The 20152-nt window shown below is 45.9% G+C and overlaps 1 protein-coding gene across 1 annotated transcript in view; it reads right to left on the bottom strand.

Annotated features, from left to right (window-relative positions):
- Positions 1-417: 417 nt before the first annotated feature.
- Positions 418-20152, bottom strand: part of LOC135369232 (uncharacterized) — a 105132-nt gene continuing 85397 nt past the window's right edge. The window contains exons 8-9 of the mRNA XM_064602854.1: positions 7719-7754; positions 418-618 (exon numbers count right to left, since the gene is read on the bottom strand). Coding sequence (XP_064458924.1) covers positions 475-618; positions 7719-7754 — 180 coding nt within the window. The 3' untranslated portion in view covers positions 418-474. The remainder of the gene's footprint in view (positions 619-7718; positions 7755-20152) is intronic.

Below are 20152 nucleotides of genomic sequence, written 5' to 3'. Positions count from 1 at the left end.
TTAACCTCCAAGTCCGACGAATACAGACGGGCGTATACACAGAAGAAACATAGGCAAACGAGCCAAGGCGAACAACGTCTAGAGTCAAACACAACACCTGGAGCCTCCGCGCGTATAAGGGCAAAGTCAACATGTAACTCACGGAAAACCCAATGAGTGCTCAGCCCCTGGCGCTGGCACTCATTGGCCTTTCCGTATGTCGCGTGTTGACTCTGTTCCGTAGACGTAGCAAAGTGTGCGTTTAGTGGCGCTGCCACAAGGGGTGTTTTGTGGGTTCAGCCCTCGTAGGTTTGGATGTGCATTTTAGAAAGGGAGTATCCCCCAGAACCCCTCCCAAAATACTTGTCTCTCTGCGCGATTGTGCGATGCCCTTTTTTTTTCCTTTCTTTCTTTGAAACATACATCATGCTGCAGCAATTCCTGTTATGAACGCAATGTCCAAACCTTTATTCTGACTCCTGAAAACAGTGTTCCCTATTGCATGCAGAATGTCACATCTGTTTCTGGAACTTCGTAGTCGTCCAATTCCCACGCATTGATGATTGCCTTTTTGAAATGCTTGTACGTACGCTTGGGCTGACGACCAAGACGACGATCATATCCAAAAGGGTCGCAGATCTGTGGGAAACATAAGAGCAATATCAATAAGAATGCATCAAACTGAAATGAGTATGAGAGCACGCAAAACCCTACTCTGGCACATGACAGAAAATCGAAAGAGCGGGCACAACGAACGCTACAGTTCTGGCACCTTTGCTGTTTATACGTCGATGTGCCTGTTGTTTTCCTACAGGGTGTGAGCAGACAAAGTAGTCCTACATTAACGCAGGTAACACATTGCCTACTTACTGTACGAGCTTCTGGTGGCACACGGATTTACGCGTTTTTCGTGCTCACTGATCACAATCCTCTGACCTTCGCACTTGCAAGTAACAGCGCCGGGGACATACCTCGCGGACTTCGTCAACTCCAATTCAGGTCAAGATTTCACAACGATCATCCGCCACATCCACGGCAAAGAAAATGTCGTCACGGGCGCACTGTCGCGAGCTCACATCAGGGCGTTACAAGTCCCTGCCCTTCTTTTGATCCGGTTCGCCGCCATGGCAGAACATCAACAAAACGATGAGCTAGCGCAATCGCGGTCGTCATCATTCTTGTGCTTGAAAGACCATTCCGTACCCTATACAGAAGTGAAGCTTCTCTGCGATGTCTCCACAGGTTCTGATCGACCGTACACTCTCGTAAAAAAATCGGATAATATTAATAACAGCAAAAACAAAGATGCGTTTTTTTACCCTTATCCAATACGTCAGCGCTGTACGGATAGATACCGTGACGGATATTAAAGGTAAAAAATCGAACAACTCTTGGGCTCTCATTTTAAGAGCTAACGGTTGATTGTTTTTCCATCCGTCCTAACCTTACCCTTATATTAACGCTTTTTCTGCCTTCCATATGCCTCACAGTAAGAGTAAAAACGAAGGGCGTTGTGAATGACAAAAAGGCTACTTGACTGTCATCTTAATTGTCGTTTGGATAAGGAACAGCCGGGAACGCTGACTTGAGAAGGGGGGCGGCGATGGCACAAAACAGTTTCACTTCTGTAGCATGAAACCGTTAAGTCATTGCTTGTTGCTGATCTAAAAGTTGTGGCAGTTAACAGTCAGGTACGCCACAATAGCTAGGAATACTGCACTGCAAAATCGTATGACACAGACAAACACGTCGATAACGTGAATAACAGATGTAAAACGCACGTACATACGCAAAGCAAGTAATATACAAGAGTTCTTGCGACGGTCAACAGAACAATAAGAAGCACGAGTGCGTCACTTGAACCGTGTTCACCCTCTCACCATAGCCTGCGTACGCCGCTATCTCATTTAAACCAGAACATCTGGATATATGGAAGTTTTTCTAGCAGCGTTAGTAGCACATATCTAAACCGCAATACAACAACTATTCATGAAATAATCCCACTTTATTAGAGGAAAGAGCCCACAATAATAGATACATTTGGTTGTAGGATACTGCGCCTATGGCATGCAAGTAATGAAGTATAAGGTGCAGGAGAAAAAAAAAACAAAGCATACTAGCCATAAACCAACAAACCACAATACCTACAAAACTTTAGACTAGTATGAAATGACATTAGTGTATCTTCACAAAAATTCACACGCAACGAAATATAAATTGTGGACCACCTATATGAGCTAGTAATTGAATTAGTTCACATTCATAGTGTAAAAACATTTAATGAGCGTTGTATCACAGGATCATCAAGGCATCTATAGGGACGCAGAATAGGAGACATATCCACAAAATAAAATCTATAGCAGACAGGTAATAAGCTAATTATTTATAACAGCTGAAGTGTTCAGTGTATTCAGACGTACCATTTATCGAGCAGCGCATCGTATGTAGTATAAGTAGTTACAACTTAACAAAACACTTTTACAGGTGAGTTGTGCTGGCTGTACAGTATGCGTGACAGAGTAGTCTTCTGAACTTCTTTCAGCAGGGTGTCGCATAGTAGAAACTTCAGGAGCACGACTTAATGCAGCTGAGCGTGCATGCGGGGTACTGTGCAGTGCAGCATGGCTACGAAGAGCCAGTCCTGTTCCTGGGGATGCTGGAAACAGAAGTTTCTTATGAAAGGCGCAAAATAATGTGCTTGCTGGTATTGTCAAACGGCCAAGCATGTGTGTTCAACAGTAGATTCCAAAGATACGACACTGCTTGAAGTATTTCAATGAGAAAGCTAATCTCGGAAATATGCTAGGACCGTAAGGGATGCCGATAAGGTGTTCTTCGCCAGTCCTGAGTCATCTCCAGGAAATTTCTACATGAAGTAGTTACAAACGTAACATGGACTGTAAAACTACATACCATTCTGGAATCTTTCTCGTCCATTAAATAGCATTCATCTGGATATTGTTAGATGCGTAAATCATTTCATCATGTCATTCATGCGCTCCGTGGTATTGTCAGATGGCTGCAGGTGTCTCTGCAACAGTAAACACAGCGAAACTGCTAGTGTTTCTAGTGCTTAAATGGGAAAGCAGATCTCGAAAATACGGTAACGCCGAAATAAATCATGCTGATAAGGTGCTCTTTGTCAGACCTGAGTCCATCTCCGCAGAGGCCCCTTACACGAAATAGTCATAAGCATAACGCGGACTTAAAAGACCACTTTCCGTACTGGAAACACAATTATCCTTTAACATAACGTTTAGTTGAATATTGTTAAATGCATAAATCATTTAGCTCTCTAAGTGGCATTCCACACGTGTTTTGCATCACAACCACCACCACCATATACAACATCAGGGCCGCTTTTTACAAGTCAGAAAACCCATTTGCTTCCTGTCAACACACCGTGCTGCGCTATTATCAGCAATAATACTACGAACTGCTATTACAAGAACGGATTGCGGAATCATTAACACACATGACTAAACAGCGAGAAACGCACATCGGAGAAACGAAAATGAAAACGAAAGCGAAAAGAGTCTCACCTATAACAAAAGTATCTGATCATAGATGACCATCACACATAAGGCACCAACACGGGGGGCGATGGGCGTATGCATATGAATTAGCAGCATGGAGATAGCTGGGAGAGTCACAACTGTTTAGGCAGCGTCCTCGTGCTCGGTCAACTACATCGTGCGACGTTGTCTCGTTCGATCCGAGTTGTTTCTGCCATACCTGTGACACAAATGAAGTCTGAAATTCAAGGAAACTCAAGATACACAGTCCAAAATGTGACGACTTACATTGCCAGACGGTGCATGATGTGAGATCATGAGACGCCAGGAGCCTGAACCACCGTTAACCAAGCGCAAGAAAAGACGCCTTGCACACGGAACTATGCATGTGTTCTCAGGAGGCAGGGCCCGCATAACAATTGAAAAACAACGAATAGACTCGTACTCCGACGCAGAGCCTCAGTTCATCAGTCAAGACGAAATCTTATGCGGAGGAATATAAGAGTAACTCACGTTTCCCTTGCCATTTACTCATAAATCTCCGCACTTTACGCTTACAGCGGGAGTGTTTACGGGTACTAGGAATAAAACACAGCATGACGGATACGGCGTCAGTCATTTTTGTCGAAATGTTTCTTTCGCGATAGTGTACGTTAGAGTCACTAAATAAGCTACGCTTAGCTTATTTAGTGACTCTAGTGTACGTCCCTTTGAGCTTCCCTCGTCAAGTTTGCGACACTCTCCACAGATAATCCCACCTTGACGTTCGGGCTAGTCAGCAGCTCATCGCCACAAGATTTGTCCGGGCCAAGATTAACACTGACATTCGTTGAAAGATGAAAGTCACTGAAAAGGTTAGCCAGCTGTAGGACTCGAACCCACATCTTATCGTATCATTCCAGGCGAAAATTTGAGCTGGGAAGTCAACTGGTACCAGCTCGTTCCCAGTTCGCGCCAACTGGTGGTCAACTGGAACCAACTGGTACCAAACTGGTGGCAACTGGAAAGTAAACTGGTACCAGTTCAAGCTGGGCTGGTGGCAACTGGGCACTTTGTGGCACCAGTTCGAGCTGGACTGGTAGCAACTGGGAAGTGAACAGGTACCAATTCAAGCTGGGTTAGAGGTAACTGGGAAGTGAACTGGTACCAGTTCAAGCTGGTCTGGTGGCAAGTGGGCACTGTGTGCAACCAGTTCAAGCTGGGCTGGGGGCAACTGGAAAGTGAACTGGTACCAGTTCAAGCTGGACTGGTAGCAACTGGAAGTGAGGTGGTGCCAGTTCGAACTGGACCAGTTTACATATTTGGGGGGAAGTTTCGGTTTCAGTGCCAGGACAGGTTAATAAAGATTGCAAGACAAAGTTATAAAACGATCAGAAAGTGACTTTATTAGTAGTAATAATTATGTTTCAATTTTTGGTAAAGTTCCTGTTAACGAAAGTTATTTTGAAACTCTTATATTTGTATTTTGTGCGTTCCTGCTCCCGCGATAAATGATGCGTTTACTGTGCAACGGTCGCTTGCTTATAGCAGCGTGCTTGTACAGCGACTTTTGCCCGTTATGTTCTCAGCGTGATGTGTGACATAGGCGTTGATTTTGTAATCTAAAGGAGTTGTCTGCAAGTTACGACAGTGCGACAGTACAATGAGCGCCAGCGGCCGGGCGGGTGGCTGTTATAGGATTACAGCTTGACTACAACTGTGGAGACCGCTTTATCGTGAGTACTGTGCTTAAGTGCTTTTCCCTTGTGCACCATTTAGAAATATTACTTCCACTAGAACCTCTTCTCTCTGTTCCACGTCACATTCGTGGCATCTGCAAGTGCATGCCGTTTTACGAGTAAGATCCGGTTTATGTTAACGTTACCAGCAACTTTTTCCATTCACGTTGTTGTTTTTGCTTTTTTTTCGTTCATTCTCATGTTTTAGACCCTTCACACCACGGATGTTGTCGAACCAGCGTAGCGCGCCAGAGTAGTACCCATTGGCCCCCAAAGCCGGCCAATCTCTTAGTTGAAAGGTCCAATTACTGCACAACGGAAATGTTGAGAGATTCCTGTACTTTCCGGGGCCACGACTGCTCAAATTGAGTGACTGTCCAGGCACACACTATAATTACATGTTGCAATTTAATGCATATTCACTTGTGCCTTTTCAACTTTCCAGAAACCTTAAGCTGCTCGGGCTCAAAGGAAAATACCGATCACTCGTGTGCTATTAAGAACATCTCAAATACTTTGTTGAATGATTCAAGATGTCCACAAGGCAGTCAAAAGGCAGTCAAGCAAGGGACCAATAAACCATGAAGTATTATCTATTCCATGTAACTCTGTAGTTCATCTACTCCTATAATTTAATTACGTTATAGTTATACTACATGTACATTAGAATATGTGTAATGTTTGACTACAAATAAAACGCAATTTTGCATTGCAGTTCTTTGGGTCTGCCGTTGCTGGGAACAGCGATCCTGCAAAGGGGCATCGGTTACATACAAGCTAACCTCTGTCCGAACAGGCCGCTCTAAGTGAAGCCACTTCAACTGGTCCCAGGTCCAACAATGAGGTTTGCAACCAGTTCCAGTCGAGACTGCGACCGGTTAGAAACCAGTTGTGCCAACTGGTACCAGTTCATCGAACTGGTCCCTGTTCGATAACACAGTTCGCCCAGTTTCAGTTGAACTGGTCCAGTTGCAACTGAAACTGGGCGAACTGTGTTATCGAACAGGGACCAGTTCGATGAACTGGTACCAGTTGGCCCAACTGGTTTCTAACCGGTCCCAGTCTCAACTGGGACTGGGTGAACTGTGTTATCAAACAGGGACCAGTTGTCCCAATTGGTACCAGTTGATCTGGGACCGGTTGAACTGGTCCCTGTTCAAAAAATTTTCGCCTGGGATTGTATCATCGTATGAATGTGTGTATGAGTGTGCAAAAATGTAAGAGTGAAAGGAGGATGAGTGAGAGAGAGTGACTGGTTTGTCCCTTCAGATGACACACCCTGAAAGTCGCTGAGAAGGCGTGTTAGCTTAGCTCAATTGGTAGAGCCCTGGACCGGTAATCCAGAAGATGTGGGTTGGAGTCCTACAGCTGGCTAACCTTTTCAGTGACTTTCATCTTTCATCGTTAATTTCTTAGGCAACTTGAGGCCTTGTATGTGATTGTCCCTTCTATGTGGTTCCAGCCTCAGAACATCAGTTCTCTCATGACCGACATTCGTACCTGAGCCTCGTCGTGCGTACACTGCCAGAGAAGCAAAGTTCACCGCAATACCACCACCCCTGTGTCCGACATTCCGCTTCCGTCACGTCGTTTTGACCACGTTCATATTGACCTCATTGATCTGTTACCACCATGGAACGAGTCCACCTACCTCCTCACGTGTGTGAACAGGTTTTATACGCAATCCAGAAGTGATCCGTATAACAGGCATCATTGCGTTCACCGTTGCCCAAGTTCTCGTCGCCGGATGGATTGCACGTTTCGGCATACCGTTTATCATTACAACGAATCGCAGACGCCAGTTCGAACCCTGACACTTTTCCTACTTGATGAATCTACTTGGCACGCCACGGATCTGCGCGACAGCTGACTATCCTTCGCCCATCGCGTTAGCTGAACGGTTCCATGGCAAGCTGAAGACTTCTCTCCGCAAGTCAGTCCATTAGTGCACCACTGCCGGTCATTTCCATTGACAAGCTGAGTCCTGCCTACAATGCTGACAATCCTGCTTCTACAGTGCAACCCACAATAGCACCATTGTCCCATGCGCCTCCTACCCGAGCCTCAACCCTCCCCGACCCTGGGAAGCGAACAGGGCACGTGGCAGCGTACGCCGTGCGCACTGGTCTCGCTACCTAGTCCCGTCCGTATACGCTTGACATCCTGATTCATACTTCGTCTGTCTAGAGGAGGGAGCCATCTGTAGCGACGACGACGACAGTTGTGATGCAGCTCACGCGCATCAGCATATCGCGCAGTCCACCAGCATTACTACCGCTTGCAACCCTCCGTTTACGGGAAATAGTGTGTCCTCTGAAACAAACACTCGACTTCTTTCATGCAGTAGTACATCAATGAGAAGATCAGTTGGAACTGGGCCGCAGAGGTTGCTACAGAACTCTTGTGTCTAACACTGCATATATACGTGTACGAGACACATGCGTTGAGGCATCTCTTTTGTTCTGCCGTAATCAGATAAAAAATAGAAATGCATGCACGTTCTTACCACATCCTCGTCTGAAGGGCAAAGTAGAGATCGGGTCTGCGTGGAAAAACACGTCATAAGTCTCAAAATGGCGGCTAACTGGCGAAACATGCCGGAGAGTAACCGAAAGACAGAGGTGCGCACACAAAATTCCCATCCCATTTCCACAGAGAGAATTCTAATCTATTCATTGTGGATCTCTGTTTCTTCTGTCCCTCTGTGCTTACCTCATGGAAACCACGTTCAGTGTCCACACCGAACGACTATTTATTGCGAGTGTGCACGAAGACCACTTCCACCTAAATGCGATTTGATATTACATGCGACCTGTACGCCAGAAAGTTCTCACTCAACAATAAAAACAAGCAGTCTAGCGGTCCATGTGTTCGAAGAATAAGTTACGTATTTTGCATTAATCGCTTATTACTACTACCCGTACAAGTATTAGTCTCGTTGTCTAGTAGAGAATATCCTTATAAATATCCTTATCCTTATAAATCGGTAGCACATTTGCGCGTCATAATCTTTATTTGCTCCTAAATTTTACACTCAGTTTATAGTGGGGTCATTCCACACCAAACGTCCTAGAGGCGACGCTCTACCGTCGGCGATTTTGCTATAAGGACTCGTACGAATTTATTACTTGGAGAAAACCACCACAACAAAGGTTTTTTTCTGCCATCGCAGAATAGTTGTCCCTATAGGTGTCCGTTTAAAGTTACGAGGTTAGCCTCTGACCACCCCTGCAGTCTACGCACGGCAAAGTGAAAATCATAGAGATACCGCAACTGTTTTGGCGCCACGGTAATGAAGAAGTGTTCGTCTCTCTATGTGAGCGTCACAAAATATTCTAGTTACTCGCCAGATGTAGCCTGAAGGCCATCCGAAAAATTCTTCGAGAAGCAAAGTTTCGGATTTTCTTTGCGCTACACCATTCGAAGTGAAGAGACACAACTATATCTAACGTTGAGATAAGAATGGGTACTACAAGCGAAAGGAGTCTCGTTGAGAGGTTAAACAAAATACTAGGAGAAAAATATGCAAAAACGCGACTCTGATGAAAATGAGGCTACTTTAACCGTAAATAGCAAAAATGCTGGAGTGCGTAAGATTCAAGATTTCTTTGATCTGTGTCACGTAAATGGTTCAAAATTAATTGGACCGTGAAGGCGAGCCCTGTGATACGGCCCTGTCACACCAACAACGCACTCCCATACACATAAAAAGAAAGAATCGTGCAATAAATGTGCACTTTCAGACCCGAGTTTCGACATCGTTATCCCAATATTAAGCTCCGCACAACCGTTTAAATACTGAAAACTTATCAATGGTTCGTACGGCCAATAGGAAGCTCATTCGAGAGACGAGTACCAAAAGACGTCATTGACAAGAATCCAAAATTAGTGCCAAATGTAGGGCACTGAAATAGAACTGGTACATTTCTAAGGCAGTAAGCTGACTGGACATTTGGTAACCCTAGCTTATACAGAGGTGTCCGTGGACCCATAAAAGAAAGTATGCGTGAGTAGCGAGATCTTATATTTTAGAAGATCAAACATGCTAAGAACAGGGAATAGACAAAACTCAAATGACACAGAATCTTGGGAATTGATTGAGAGCATAATTCTCGGGGCTCGTTTCTGGGCTAAAGAGAGTGGGTTGTGATGAGAGCTGTACATCAGACCGTACCTCAAGATCATAGTTTATATAAGAATGTACTAAAGCATAATAAAGCTTGAAAAGTGTCGTAGTCGGAACAAAGTTTCTTAATTATGCAGGTGCATATAAAGCCAACCAGACATCTTACTAAGTACCAAGCCAACATGTAATTGGCAGTTGAGATTTTCTTGGATAATTACACCCAAAAAGCACACGCGACTGCCGCGACCGGCAGGACGTTTGAGCTAGAATGACCCTTCTACAGTTTTGTGAGGTTATCAATATACGAGACCTTAATGGCTTTAGCACCATCTGTACGCCTCACTTCATACAAACAAATTGATAACCCTTTTCTTTGGCTGAGTGACGGATTTGCCACAACAGTCTTGTTCTCAGCTGTCAGGTTATCGCACAGAAACACTGGACCAGGCCGTGTACTGGATTTCAATCTACTTCTCTGTCCAAGCCAAGCATCACGCGCCTTTCTGTCTTTAAATCGCCCCGTTGCGGACAGTGATTAATGAGCGCCCAGGCAAAAATCTGGACTGGTTCCAGAATGGTTCCATTTGAATGTGGATGGCCCCGGAATGGTTCCAGTTGAATCTTGATGGTCCCAGCTGGATTCGCAAGTGGTGTGGCTGGTTCCACATTGGTGAAATCAATGGTACCACTCTGGCCTCAAATGGTTCCAGAACTTAGACTGGGAGCCTCACAGGTACCATTTTCTTCCCACAATGGTCAATTGAACCACTTGAGATTCCAAGCTCGGCAACTTCACCCTTTGAGATCCGTTAGTGGAAGAAGAGTCCACTCTTGCCATATACCCTTCTGTTTTTTTAGCCATTATTTCGATGTATTTTAGCACACGTATGATCTATATTTCTTGTTTTTTAACCGTCTACGTCTTCGATAAAATATATGCTGCAACTTCAATTCCTGCTCATATTCTCATCTAAAGGCAAATGTCATAAAAGGTACCAGCAAAATGCCGAAAGACACAATCAAAAGATGACACACTCCGCCAAATAATTAGAAGAACTAAAAACAAAGAGGTAATTGCATGGGCTGACCCAAAGCAGATGCAATAATTATGAGGGCGCCCTGGTGCGGCGGGAGGCCTTCAATTCAAATTCGAACGGTGGGCCGCGGGAGGGCGAGAGGGAGCAGAGAGAGCGTCAGGCGTCAGTTGGAACTTGGACGCGTCGTTGCGAGGTCGTTTTTTCTCTTCGGTTGCTGTGGCAGAGATCGGGCATTTCATTTGCACTATTTAAGTGGTTTTAGTGCGTTTTCTAAGACAACGTGATGACAATGAGTCATGTGAAACATATTGGCGATATCTCGGAGAAGTTTCGACGCTAGGAAGACACAGCGTCCGCAGAAGAACCGGACGATGAAACACCAAACGGACTGCACAGAATGCTTCTTCCGAAGTTAAGAGGTATAAGTGCTTACCGTGGTGCTTCGATTACTACTGATTATATGTTTTATTTCAGGAGCTAGAGGAACCTGAGAAACATGGTTAAGACGAGTATAAAGATTAGGATCATTTTTGGTGAAGAGGAAAAGGGTACATGTCGCGACCTACATGGACGGAGGCGTCATCTTCTCTGAGAAAATACAGGTGTGAGGTGGTCAAGAAAACGCCATGTTCACTGTTGTCCGTGAGTGCATCGCAAATTCAACGCAAGCACATGCCTCGTCTGGACGCAGTGAGTGATTACCCGTGCGGGACTTAGTACGTGAGAGATGTATCGATTATTTCTTTATTCTTAGTGTATGCTCATAGCAGAATAAACAATATTTACTTGAACGGTGTGTGCTTTTCTACGCATTACTTTTGGTCATGCATTCAGTGGTCCCATCTGCTAAGTGGTCGGATCCGAGACCACTTAGCAGAGGGGACCACTGGATAAATTCCATTGGTTCCACTACAAGTGGTACCACCGTGAAACTGGTTCCACTTTTAACTGGTCCCAGCCAGTGAATGGTTCCACATTCCAAGTGGTTCCTGTCCAATAATCCACTTCGAAGTGGTCCCACTCCAGATTTTTGCCTGGGCGTGATGACTGCAACGATGTAACAGGAAGTTGTATGCATGAAATCAAAGGGAAACGAAGTGATTCTGCAACGATGCAACACGAGCACGTATGCACCAACTGATCGCATGGAACGAAGTGAGTCTGGAAACGATGTAGCTCGAAGTCACATTCATTAGGTGATTACATGGAACGAATTGAGATTATGCTATCGATGAGTTTGAGGAAAAAGTGATCTTCTAATCACTTTTTGGGACCTGAAGAATCACCTTTTAGAATTTGAACACTATAGTGTTCAAATTCCAAAAGGTGATTCTTCAGTATACTGATGACTTTGAGTTTGAGTCATGTGCATGAACTGATCACGTGGAGATTGTCAGTAAGAGCATGGGAAAAAGCTAAAATAACCTAAGCGGCACAATGTACTGAAAGTCGAGTGCAATAGGGGTGGATGGCCTTGAACAGACTCTTAAAGCTAAGGAACATTGATAAGACACATACCGTCCACCCCTATTGCACTCGACTTTCAGTACATTGTGCTGCTTGAGAAGATGCCGAAACGTGCAACACAAGTCTGGCTCCTAGCACAGCGTCGAATCCAGAAGGGGCCTTATCGCAAGGAATGTAACCTCGTCAGGCGCTCCTCTTTCCGTTGTGCCACCACCCTGGCGTGTCAAGATCCGTTCCGGGTGGTTGTTGCTGCAACAGACACCCCCTGGTTTGTGTATGTGTACTTTGTCTCTTTCCCTCATACCAGATGAGTTCATTGTAGAAGTTTACCAGTTCAGTACTACAGTCCACGATTGTCTTTGTCTCTTCTCATACCACCTGGCTCACTGTAGAAACTTCAGCGGGTATAATCGTCAGCACGAGCATTCACGTGTAGCAGCGACTTCGCTCCGCACCGGACTCTACCGATGCTACCTTCTAAAAGATATCCCCTCTCATGTAATAAGAAAGTCGTCCTATAACTTCCTTCATCAGTCAAGATCTGTCTGTGATGGTGCCCCTTTCTGAGAATCTCGACAAACACAGCCGATCAAATTGCTGGACATTCTGTTCGCTATCGCCTTTGGATATATGAACTCAAACCTCGCTGGTATTTATTTTTCTATTTATGTAATACTGCCAGCCCTTGACAGGCCGAAGCAGGGTGGTATAAGTTTGTAAGAGCAAAATAACAGCACCAGTCACAAATACATACAGAGGACAAAATTAAAAAAATGCTTCTATCTAATATAATACTCCAATCTAATCACTGTACGAACAACAGCACCCCAGGACGTTATAACAAACCTTCGAAGAAGCAGTGACGCTACTTTATCGGTCCAAATAGATTGGTTACAACTAAAAATAAGCTATAGGAAAAATAACAACAAACACTGAACTAGGCTACTACTTCAGTAGAAATCAGACAAACATGGCAATGGCCTTTCTGGATAATACTTATTGTACCAGGTGGTCAATGAGAGCCCAAACAAATCTATCTAATGAACTAGAATTGATTGACGATTCTGGAAGCCCATTCCAACCAAATACATACCTCTAGACAAAAAAAGGGAAAACTAACGAGTACTTGAAAAAGATTGGCATTACGTGTTTTGTTCGCTGAGCACCTGAGGCGCGATATCTTGAGTAAGGCTCAAGGGTGGATTCTACATTACTTGAAAAAAAAAAAAAAGAAACACTTCAAATGGTTGACAGTAACGTAGTTTTCAAGAGACAGTATGTTTGCGCGCACACTCTGCGCTGAAAGAGATTGGGTATACTTAGCCGGCGTTCACATGGGGCAACTTTTCTCAGCAACTCGAAGCAACTCAAACCAACGTCGAGCAATTTCACACCTAGTAACTTGGTGTGAACACACCGGCGTTCACACCTAGTCACTTGGTAGCTCCACCCACAAGCAACCTTATGGCGGCCGGAGAATGTGGGTTCGAATCGAACTGGTGGAATCTTTTCTTTAGCTGCAGTATATAAAATTTCAGCCAGTTTTATTGCCCCAATAGATCATTATTATCTTCCAAAAATGGCAACTGATATGTTTCCATGAAGTTCGTAAAAAAAGAAGTTATTTCTCAGCTGCACCTGCAGGATTTGAACCCATGAACCCACGAACGAAATCCACAACGCCATCGGGAGTCAAGTGGCAATGCTCCCGTCGCTGATTGACCGGTGCGCGAGCAGCTTCTCAAGTTTTCGGTCCTCAGACGCTTTCAGACATATGTCGGCACAGTCGGCCCAGGACGCACATTCCCCCAGGGCGTCAGTCGTGACGTTGCCCAGCTTTGTGAGGCCGACAGCGGCGAGCCCTTTCACCACCAGCACCACCACCTTTCGGTCGGGGAGCGATTCGCAGCAACTGTCAGCAACTCCAAAGTTGCTCAAAGTTGCTGGAAAAAGTTGCCCCGTGTGAACGCTGCCTTATAACAATTATAAGCAAACCTGAGAGCACTATTTTGGTGTGCTCTAGAATTTTAATATGTTGTTTTGTAAATGGAGCCCAAACGGGGCAAGCATAATCAAGGGTAGAACGCACCAGATCTTATAGACCAGTATCTTAACATCGGAGGGTGTTTACCTTTGGGTTATTTGGAACTTCCACAACTTAGGTGAAGCCTTGTTGCGGGTTGTTTCAATGTGTTTGCTCCACGATAAAGCAGAATTAATGTACACTTCTTGAAACTTATTAACTGCTCTCAAAGAATAGCAGTCTATATGCTATACACGTGGGAGCATCACGTCTTTTTCCTCCTCACGTGCAATCTTTACGCCATCTAAAAAACTTTCTCCATGTGATTATTTAATAAGATTTGGTCTTATATACGATTTATTCATGAGTAGATCACTGTGTCATTTAATGTAATCTAATGCCATGTCTAAAAGTGTAACAGGCCATGTCGGTCATTCCCCAGCAATTAACCACCTTAGAACATTACGTCGCCGAGCAGAAAGAACGGCACGTCGGACATGACAACTTACGGACATTGTGGAATACCGCCGGATGAAAGCTAAAGTAACACGAGAACTTAAGAAAGAGGGCAGGAAGCGTTGGCGTAAGTTTTGCCACCATCTTTCACCGTTTATTCCGGCCACGAAGATCTGGCGGACAATCCGATCTCTGAAGGAGGCGCCCCCTCAAAAGGATCCTCTCGCGGCCTTGGCTATCGTTAAGGGCGTAGACGAAAACACGCTATCGACGGACTTCTGTGTGATACTAACGACTCCGGCGGCTGCCTTGACGACGCCACTACACCGCAGTTTTGTCCACATGACGGCTGAACTTCACCAAGACTGGGCCCGTCCCTAGGAAGTTATGGACCACGACTTCACACTAATCGAGCTAAAGGCAGCGCTGAAGCTTGTGAACGCCGGCTCGTCCCCTGCACCCGATAAAATCACCTATGCCGCCCTGCGAAACCTTGACGGGCGGTCACTCCAAGCTCTCCTTCACGCGTATAATACGTCTTGGCAACAAGGATTTTTACCACATAGATGGAAGGAGGCATTGGTTGTTCCCATCATGAAACCAGGCAAGCCCCCAAATGCCCTATCGTCCTTTCGCCCTGTGAGCCTGACAAGCTGTATGGGGAAACTGATGGAGAGAATGGTTTTGCATCGCCTCGACTGGTGGCTCGAAAAACGTGCGTTCCCTCACGAAATGGCTGGATTTCATCGCCACCGAAGCTCCATGGATCCAGTTCTCGACCTAGTCTCTACAGTTCAACATGCTCGTGCCCATCGACGGATCGTTCTATCGGTTTTCCTCGACATCAAGCGCGCATATGATACCGTCTCGCACATTTGTGCGCTGCACGCCTTGCGCTCGTTTGGGGTATCCGGTCGGCTCTTCATCTGGCTCCAAGACTTCCTTACGGACCGAACTGTCGCTGTTTGTACGTCCCAAGGCCGAAACCCTCAGCATCCTGTTCCTCAAGGAGTCCCCCAAGGAAGTATTCTCAGCCCGACACTCTTTAACGTGGTGATGGCTGGCCTACAATCAGTAATTACTCGCAAATTGTCGTTTTCCGTGTATGCAGATGACGTCGCCCTTTGGACAGTAGGAAAATCACGCCCAGCCATACAGCGCCGCCTGCAGCTCGCTTTAAATAATGTCCACATGTACCTCACGCACCTTGGGATGGACCTTTCACCTGAAAAGTGTGTCGAGATCCCTTTCACGCGCAAAGCTATGGCCAATTTCCCTCTTTGGCTTGGTGCAAAGAAGCTTGAGCCGGTACGCTTCCACCGCTTCCTTGGCGTGGTAATCGACTCGGACTTGCGCTGGGCCCGGCACATTAAACACCTTGAAACTAAAGTGCAGCGATGGCTCCCCGCAATTCAACATCTTTCTGGCTCAGGATGGGGCTGTGATCGGTGTTCCCTGCTCGCGGTTCACGCGGTGTTGGTGAGGGCGACTGTGCTTTACAGCCTTCCTATTCTGCACAGGATATCAACAACATCATTAAATAACCTTCGGTCCCTGTTGGCTCGAAGCCTTCGTCGATGCCTCGGAGTTCCAAGAATGGCTGAAACACGGCAAGTACTCGCTGAAGCTGGTGAGCACCCGATTGAGGTTCTCCGTGAACGTGAAACGGCTCGGCACTTCCTCCGTTTGCGTGCTCACATTCCCCGTCACCCGCTCGTCAGGAAAATTCGATACCGCCCTGAAAGCGACTTCTATCGAGTAGCGCAGAGGACACGCCAGACTCTCACTGGCTTCATAGCTAAGGACATTATACCGCCGGAAGCCCCCTGGTCTCTGCCGGTACCATCGACGTTTGTACGCCTCCCAAACCTTCTGGAAAGAAGAGATCAGGTCCACCCTCAAGTCCTCCGAGCCCATTTTCAGGCTCTGGTAGACGAGAAGTTTTCTACTTTTACGGCAGCATATACCGATGGCGCATCCCGAAACAACAAGTCCGCCTCAGCATTCGTCATACCATCCGAAGGCGTAATGCAGGGACGACGCCTTTCACATCCAACCTCCTCCACAGCTGCGGAACTCTATGCCATCCTTTTCTTTCTACAACACATCGCTGATTTTACACCGCAGGCAGTCTTCACAGACAACAAATCTGCACTTCAAGCAATTGAAAATTCCGGCATACGAGGCCCCTCCGCACCCCTAGTCACAGATGTGTTAATGTCTTACCACACTATCTACGCAGCAGGCCACAGGCTAGTTCTCCAGTGGGTTCCAGCCTATTGTGGTGTCGTGGGGAACGAGCAGGCCGACAGCGCCGCAGAAGCAGCACTCTCGTATCGGAAACGGACCAGTATTGTTATGCTGAGAGGAGACCGCCGTTCCATTCTGCGACGCCTCGTGACACCCCTGGCTTCCCGCCAATGGACAACCGACATTCTCCCCCCTCTATGTTGAGCAGAGTTGATCCAATGCTCGCTTTCCGCATGCCACAAAACACCTCTCGTCAAGATGCTGCATTAACCCACCGAATGCGCCTCGATGTGGCCTTTACAGCTCAGTGGCGTTACCGCTTGAAACAAGTTGACTCTCCCACCTGCTGCCACTGTGGTGCTCTTGAGTATCTGGAGCATACTCTTCTTCATTGCCCCCACTACCAACCTTCCCGAACCACACTCTCCGAGTCTCTTCGTCAGGTGGACTCTCGCCCCTTCTCTCTACCGAAATTGCTTGGTCCTTGGCCCAATCCAGCCCAGCAACGCTCTGCGCTCAAAGCTCTTTTGACATTTCTGGACACCATCAGACTTCGATCGTTATTGTGAAGGGGCTCGTTATTTTATTCCTCACATTCCCACCAGCAATGGGGTAGAGTATCACCTCTGGCAATGAACCTCCCCACTCTCCAAAGTCAAATTAAAGTTGTTGTCACCAGTGATTTTTTTAAAATCCTAACTGGGCTGTAGAAGTTAACGCTCATATCGTTGATAAAAGTACGGGACCTATAACCTAGCCCTGCAGCACCTCCGATAAGACGGAAAGTTATTCCGAGCTAACTTAGTCAATCTGCACAAACTGGTTGCTCTTGAGCGAATAGGCCTCAAGCCATTTTGCTATATTTTGGTTTTGGTTTGGTTGGTATATTTTGGTTTGGTAGTGCTCTTTTTTTGTAGTAATCCCTTATGCGGGACTCGGTCGAATGCTGGAGCAAAATATGTGGGCTGAGAGGCTACGGCCTTGAGTTACGTCATATGACCCTGATGACTTCTTGTGTTCCTTGATCATAATGCTTTCTTTTAACTTTCCCTACACTTCTTTCTGCGTTCCATCATTTTTGTTATTTATGGTCAAAGTTGCCGTATTGTCGGCAAAGTCGCATCTTTGTGTATTTCTTTTTTCATCATTTTGTTTAACCTCGCAACCAGACTTCTTTGACTTGTAGTACCCATTCGTATCTCAAAGCTAAAAATAGTTTTGTGTCTTTACTTATAGAGATGTAGTCCAGAAGAAACGCGAAATCTTTTTTCTCAAATATTTTTTCATACTGCCTTCAGGATGCATATGGCGAGTAGCCCGAATATTTGCGACCCTCAGATAGGTAAACGAACACTTCTTCGATACCGCGGCACGAACACAGTTGCGGTACTTTCATAATTTTGGCGGCGCCATGCGTAGACTGCAGGGTTGGCAAGAGGCTCACCCTGTAACCAGGGGAGAATAACGGACGTATTTTCGTTTCCGTTACTGTTTCCAGTAATTGAACGGCTGTTACAGAGCAGCGGGAGGACAGCCCGTCCGGCTCTATATGCACCTGTTTTGTCCAAGTGCTGCTTCGGTGTCACGTGTACACACTACACAAGTAATTTTGCGTCGCTGGCATGCGCACATTTTGCGAGCCTTAAAATAAATAATGTTAGGACATATCTTTGGTCACTCGAAGTCCAGCAACTCAAGATGGGCGTAACCTTCATCCAATGTCGCGTTCATAGGCGGACGCTCTCAGTAGTAAATAATACTGCCATGGTTACGGTTAAATGACAAAAAAAAAAGTACGAAGTGAGTAACTAAAAATTGTAGGTTCTCATCCTCGTTCTACGGTGGAGTATAATAATGTGTTGATGTCACGGAGTTTCGAGGACTGGGACGAGGTAAATGAGGGATGTACCATTGAGATCCATTATTGTGCCTTCTCGTGTACTATGTAGGATTACTGGGAATGGATTCACCAAAATACAAAAACAAAAATGGAAAGTTACTCAAATTCCATCGCACAACAGGAATAGCCATTACCGAATTCAATACCGGACGATAATTTTCGTTTCTGTTTCTGTTTCCGGTAATGGAGGACAGTGGTATGCGTTTCCGTTACCATCTCCAATTTCGGTAATATGCCGTTTCTGTTTCCGTTACCATTACCCTTCCCTGCCTGTGACTTCTTTGAACTTCGTAGTAGTGGTTTTATTGGTTTTATCCAAGTAACAAAATAAATTGTATAAATTGTTGTAACAAAATCAACGAGGGTCGAGCGTCACTTCTGGGTCCCTATGCTGCGCTTTGTCGGTAGCGCGCACGTGTCGTTCGGGAGAGAGAGCAATGTGACGCAACGTAACCTCGCAATGGAAATTTGGTATTCCCTGTGCTCCAAACGCGTCGTCCATTGACGATGCTGTCGCTCACGGGAACGACAGCTTAGTCCCCGTCGTTATGGTGGGCTATAGTGTCATAAAGCGAAGTGAATGTCTTTTGTCGTAAAGCGAAGCGATAGCTGTCAAAATGGCTGCAATGCGCGTGGCTCTTATGAACGCCGCCACTGTTTGCGCTGGTGTTTAGATCGGACGACAACGCGTTTCTCAGACGTTTTTCGTGAAACTGTTTGACCGCGGAGTCTATACATCACTATCATCCATCTCCAGATTATCAGCACAATAAACAAAGGTCTGCCTAAAGCTTACATTTCTCCACTTGTCGACTGTCGTGACAGGTCCTTCGCCGGTAATTTAGTATCGCGACTATTCCGTCCACTTCTTTTGTTTGTCTAGTTGCGTGTAGGCAGCAGGCAAAATGTCCGTGAATAAATTGCGGTGCTCGATCACGAAATGCAGTACCGTTTAATGTTATTCATGCGTCGAGCAAGAAGCGCGAGAGTAGTATACGTAGGGGGCAGGACGACGACATTGTCACCAGGGCCACCACCGTCGCGTCTGGCAGACTTCACCGGCGAATTTTTTCTGGCGCCCGGCGGGCGGCGCGTGGGCGGAGGGTTGTCCGTGCGCTTACCAGCAGGCGGAGGGCTACGTGAGCATATCGTTGCGTATTGTTCAGCCTGGGCCCACTTCTTTTGTGATTTTTCCATCTGGGCCCACTTTGCTCCCAATTTTATTCTGCTACAACAGGTGTACCGTGGACGGTTTACATGCAAGTATAACACATGCAAAGGTTATCCATACACAAAAGTACAAGTGAAAATATATTTAGTAAAGTCGATAGAGCCGGGAATCATGTTGTGTCCCTGTGTGAAGGAGAAAAACCCAGCCAAAAAATATGAAGCAGAAGAAACACAATACGATACACGTAATAAATATTATACTTATTACGCGGCATGATCCAATAGCACTGAAGAGGTATCACACAGGAAGAATCAAACACAATATTTTTTATCAACGTGTGACTACCTTCTCCTGCCCATTCGCCTACCGGAGGAAATACATGCTCCACGTGAAAATGGCTTCGGAGAAGACAGCCTACAACGCTGGGATGAAATAATAAGACGACGTAGAATCCGCATACCGCCGGAGAAACCATAAGGCTGCTGAAAGTTGCGACGCAATTAACAAAAG

The sequence above is a fragment of the Ornithodoros turicata genome, chromosome 9, assembly GCF_037126465.1.
Source record: "Ornithodoros turicata isolate Travis chromosome 9, ASM3712646v1, whole genome shotgun sequence".
NCBI classification, from domain to species: domain Eukaryota; kingdom Metazoa; phylum Arthropoda; class Arachnida; order Ixodida; family Argasidae; genus Ornithodoros; species Ornithodoros turicata.
Note: the sequence above shows the minus strand (reverse complement) of the source record. Positions and strands in the feature narration are given on the sequence as shown.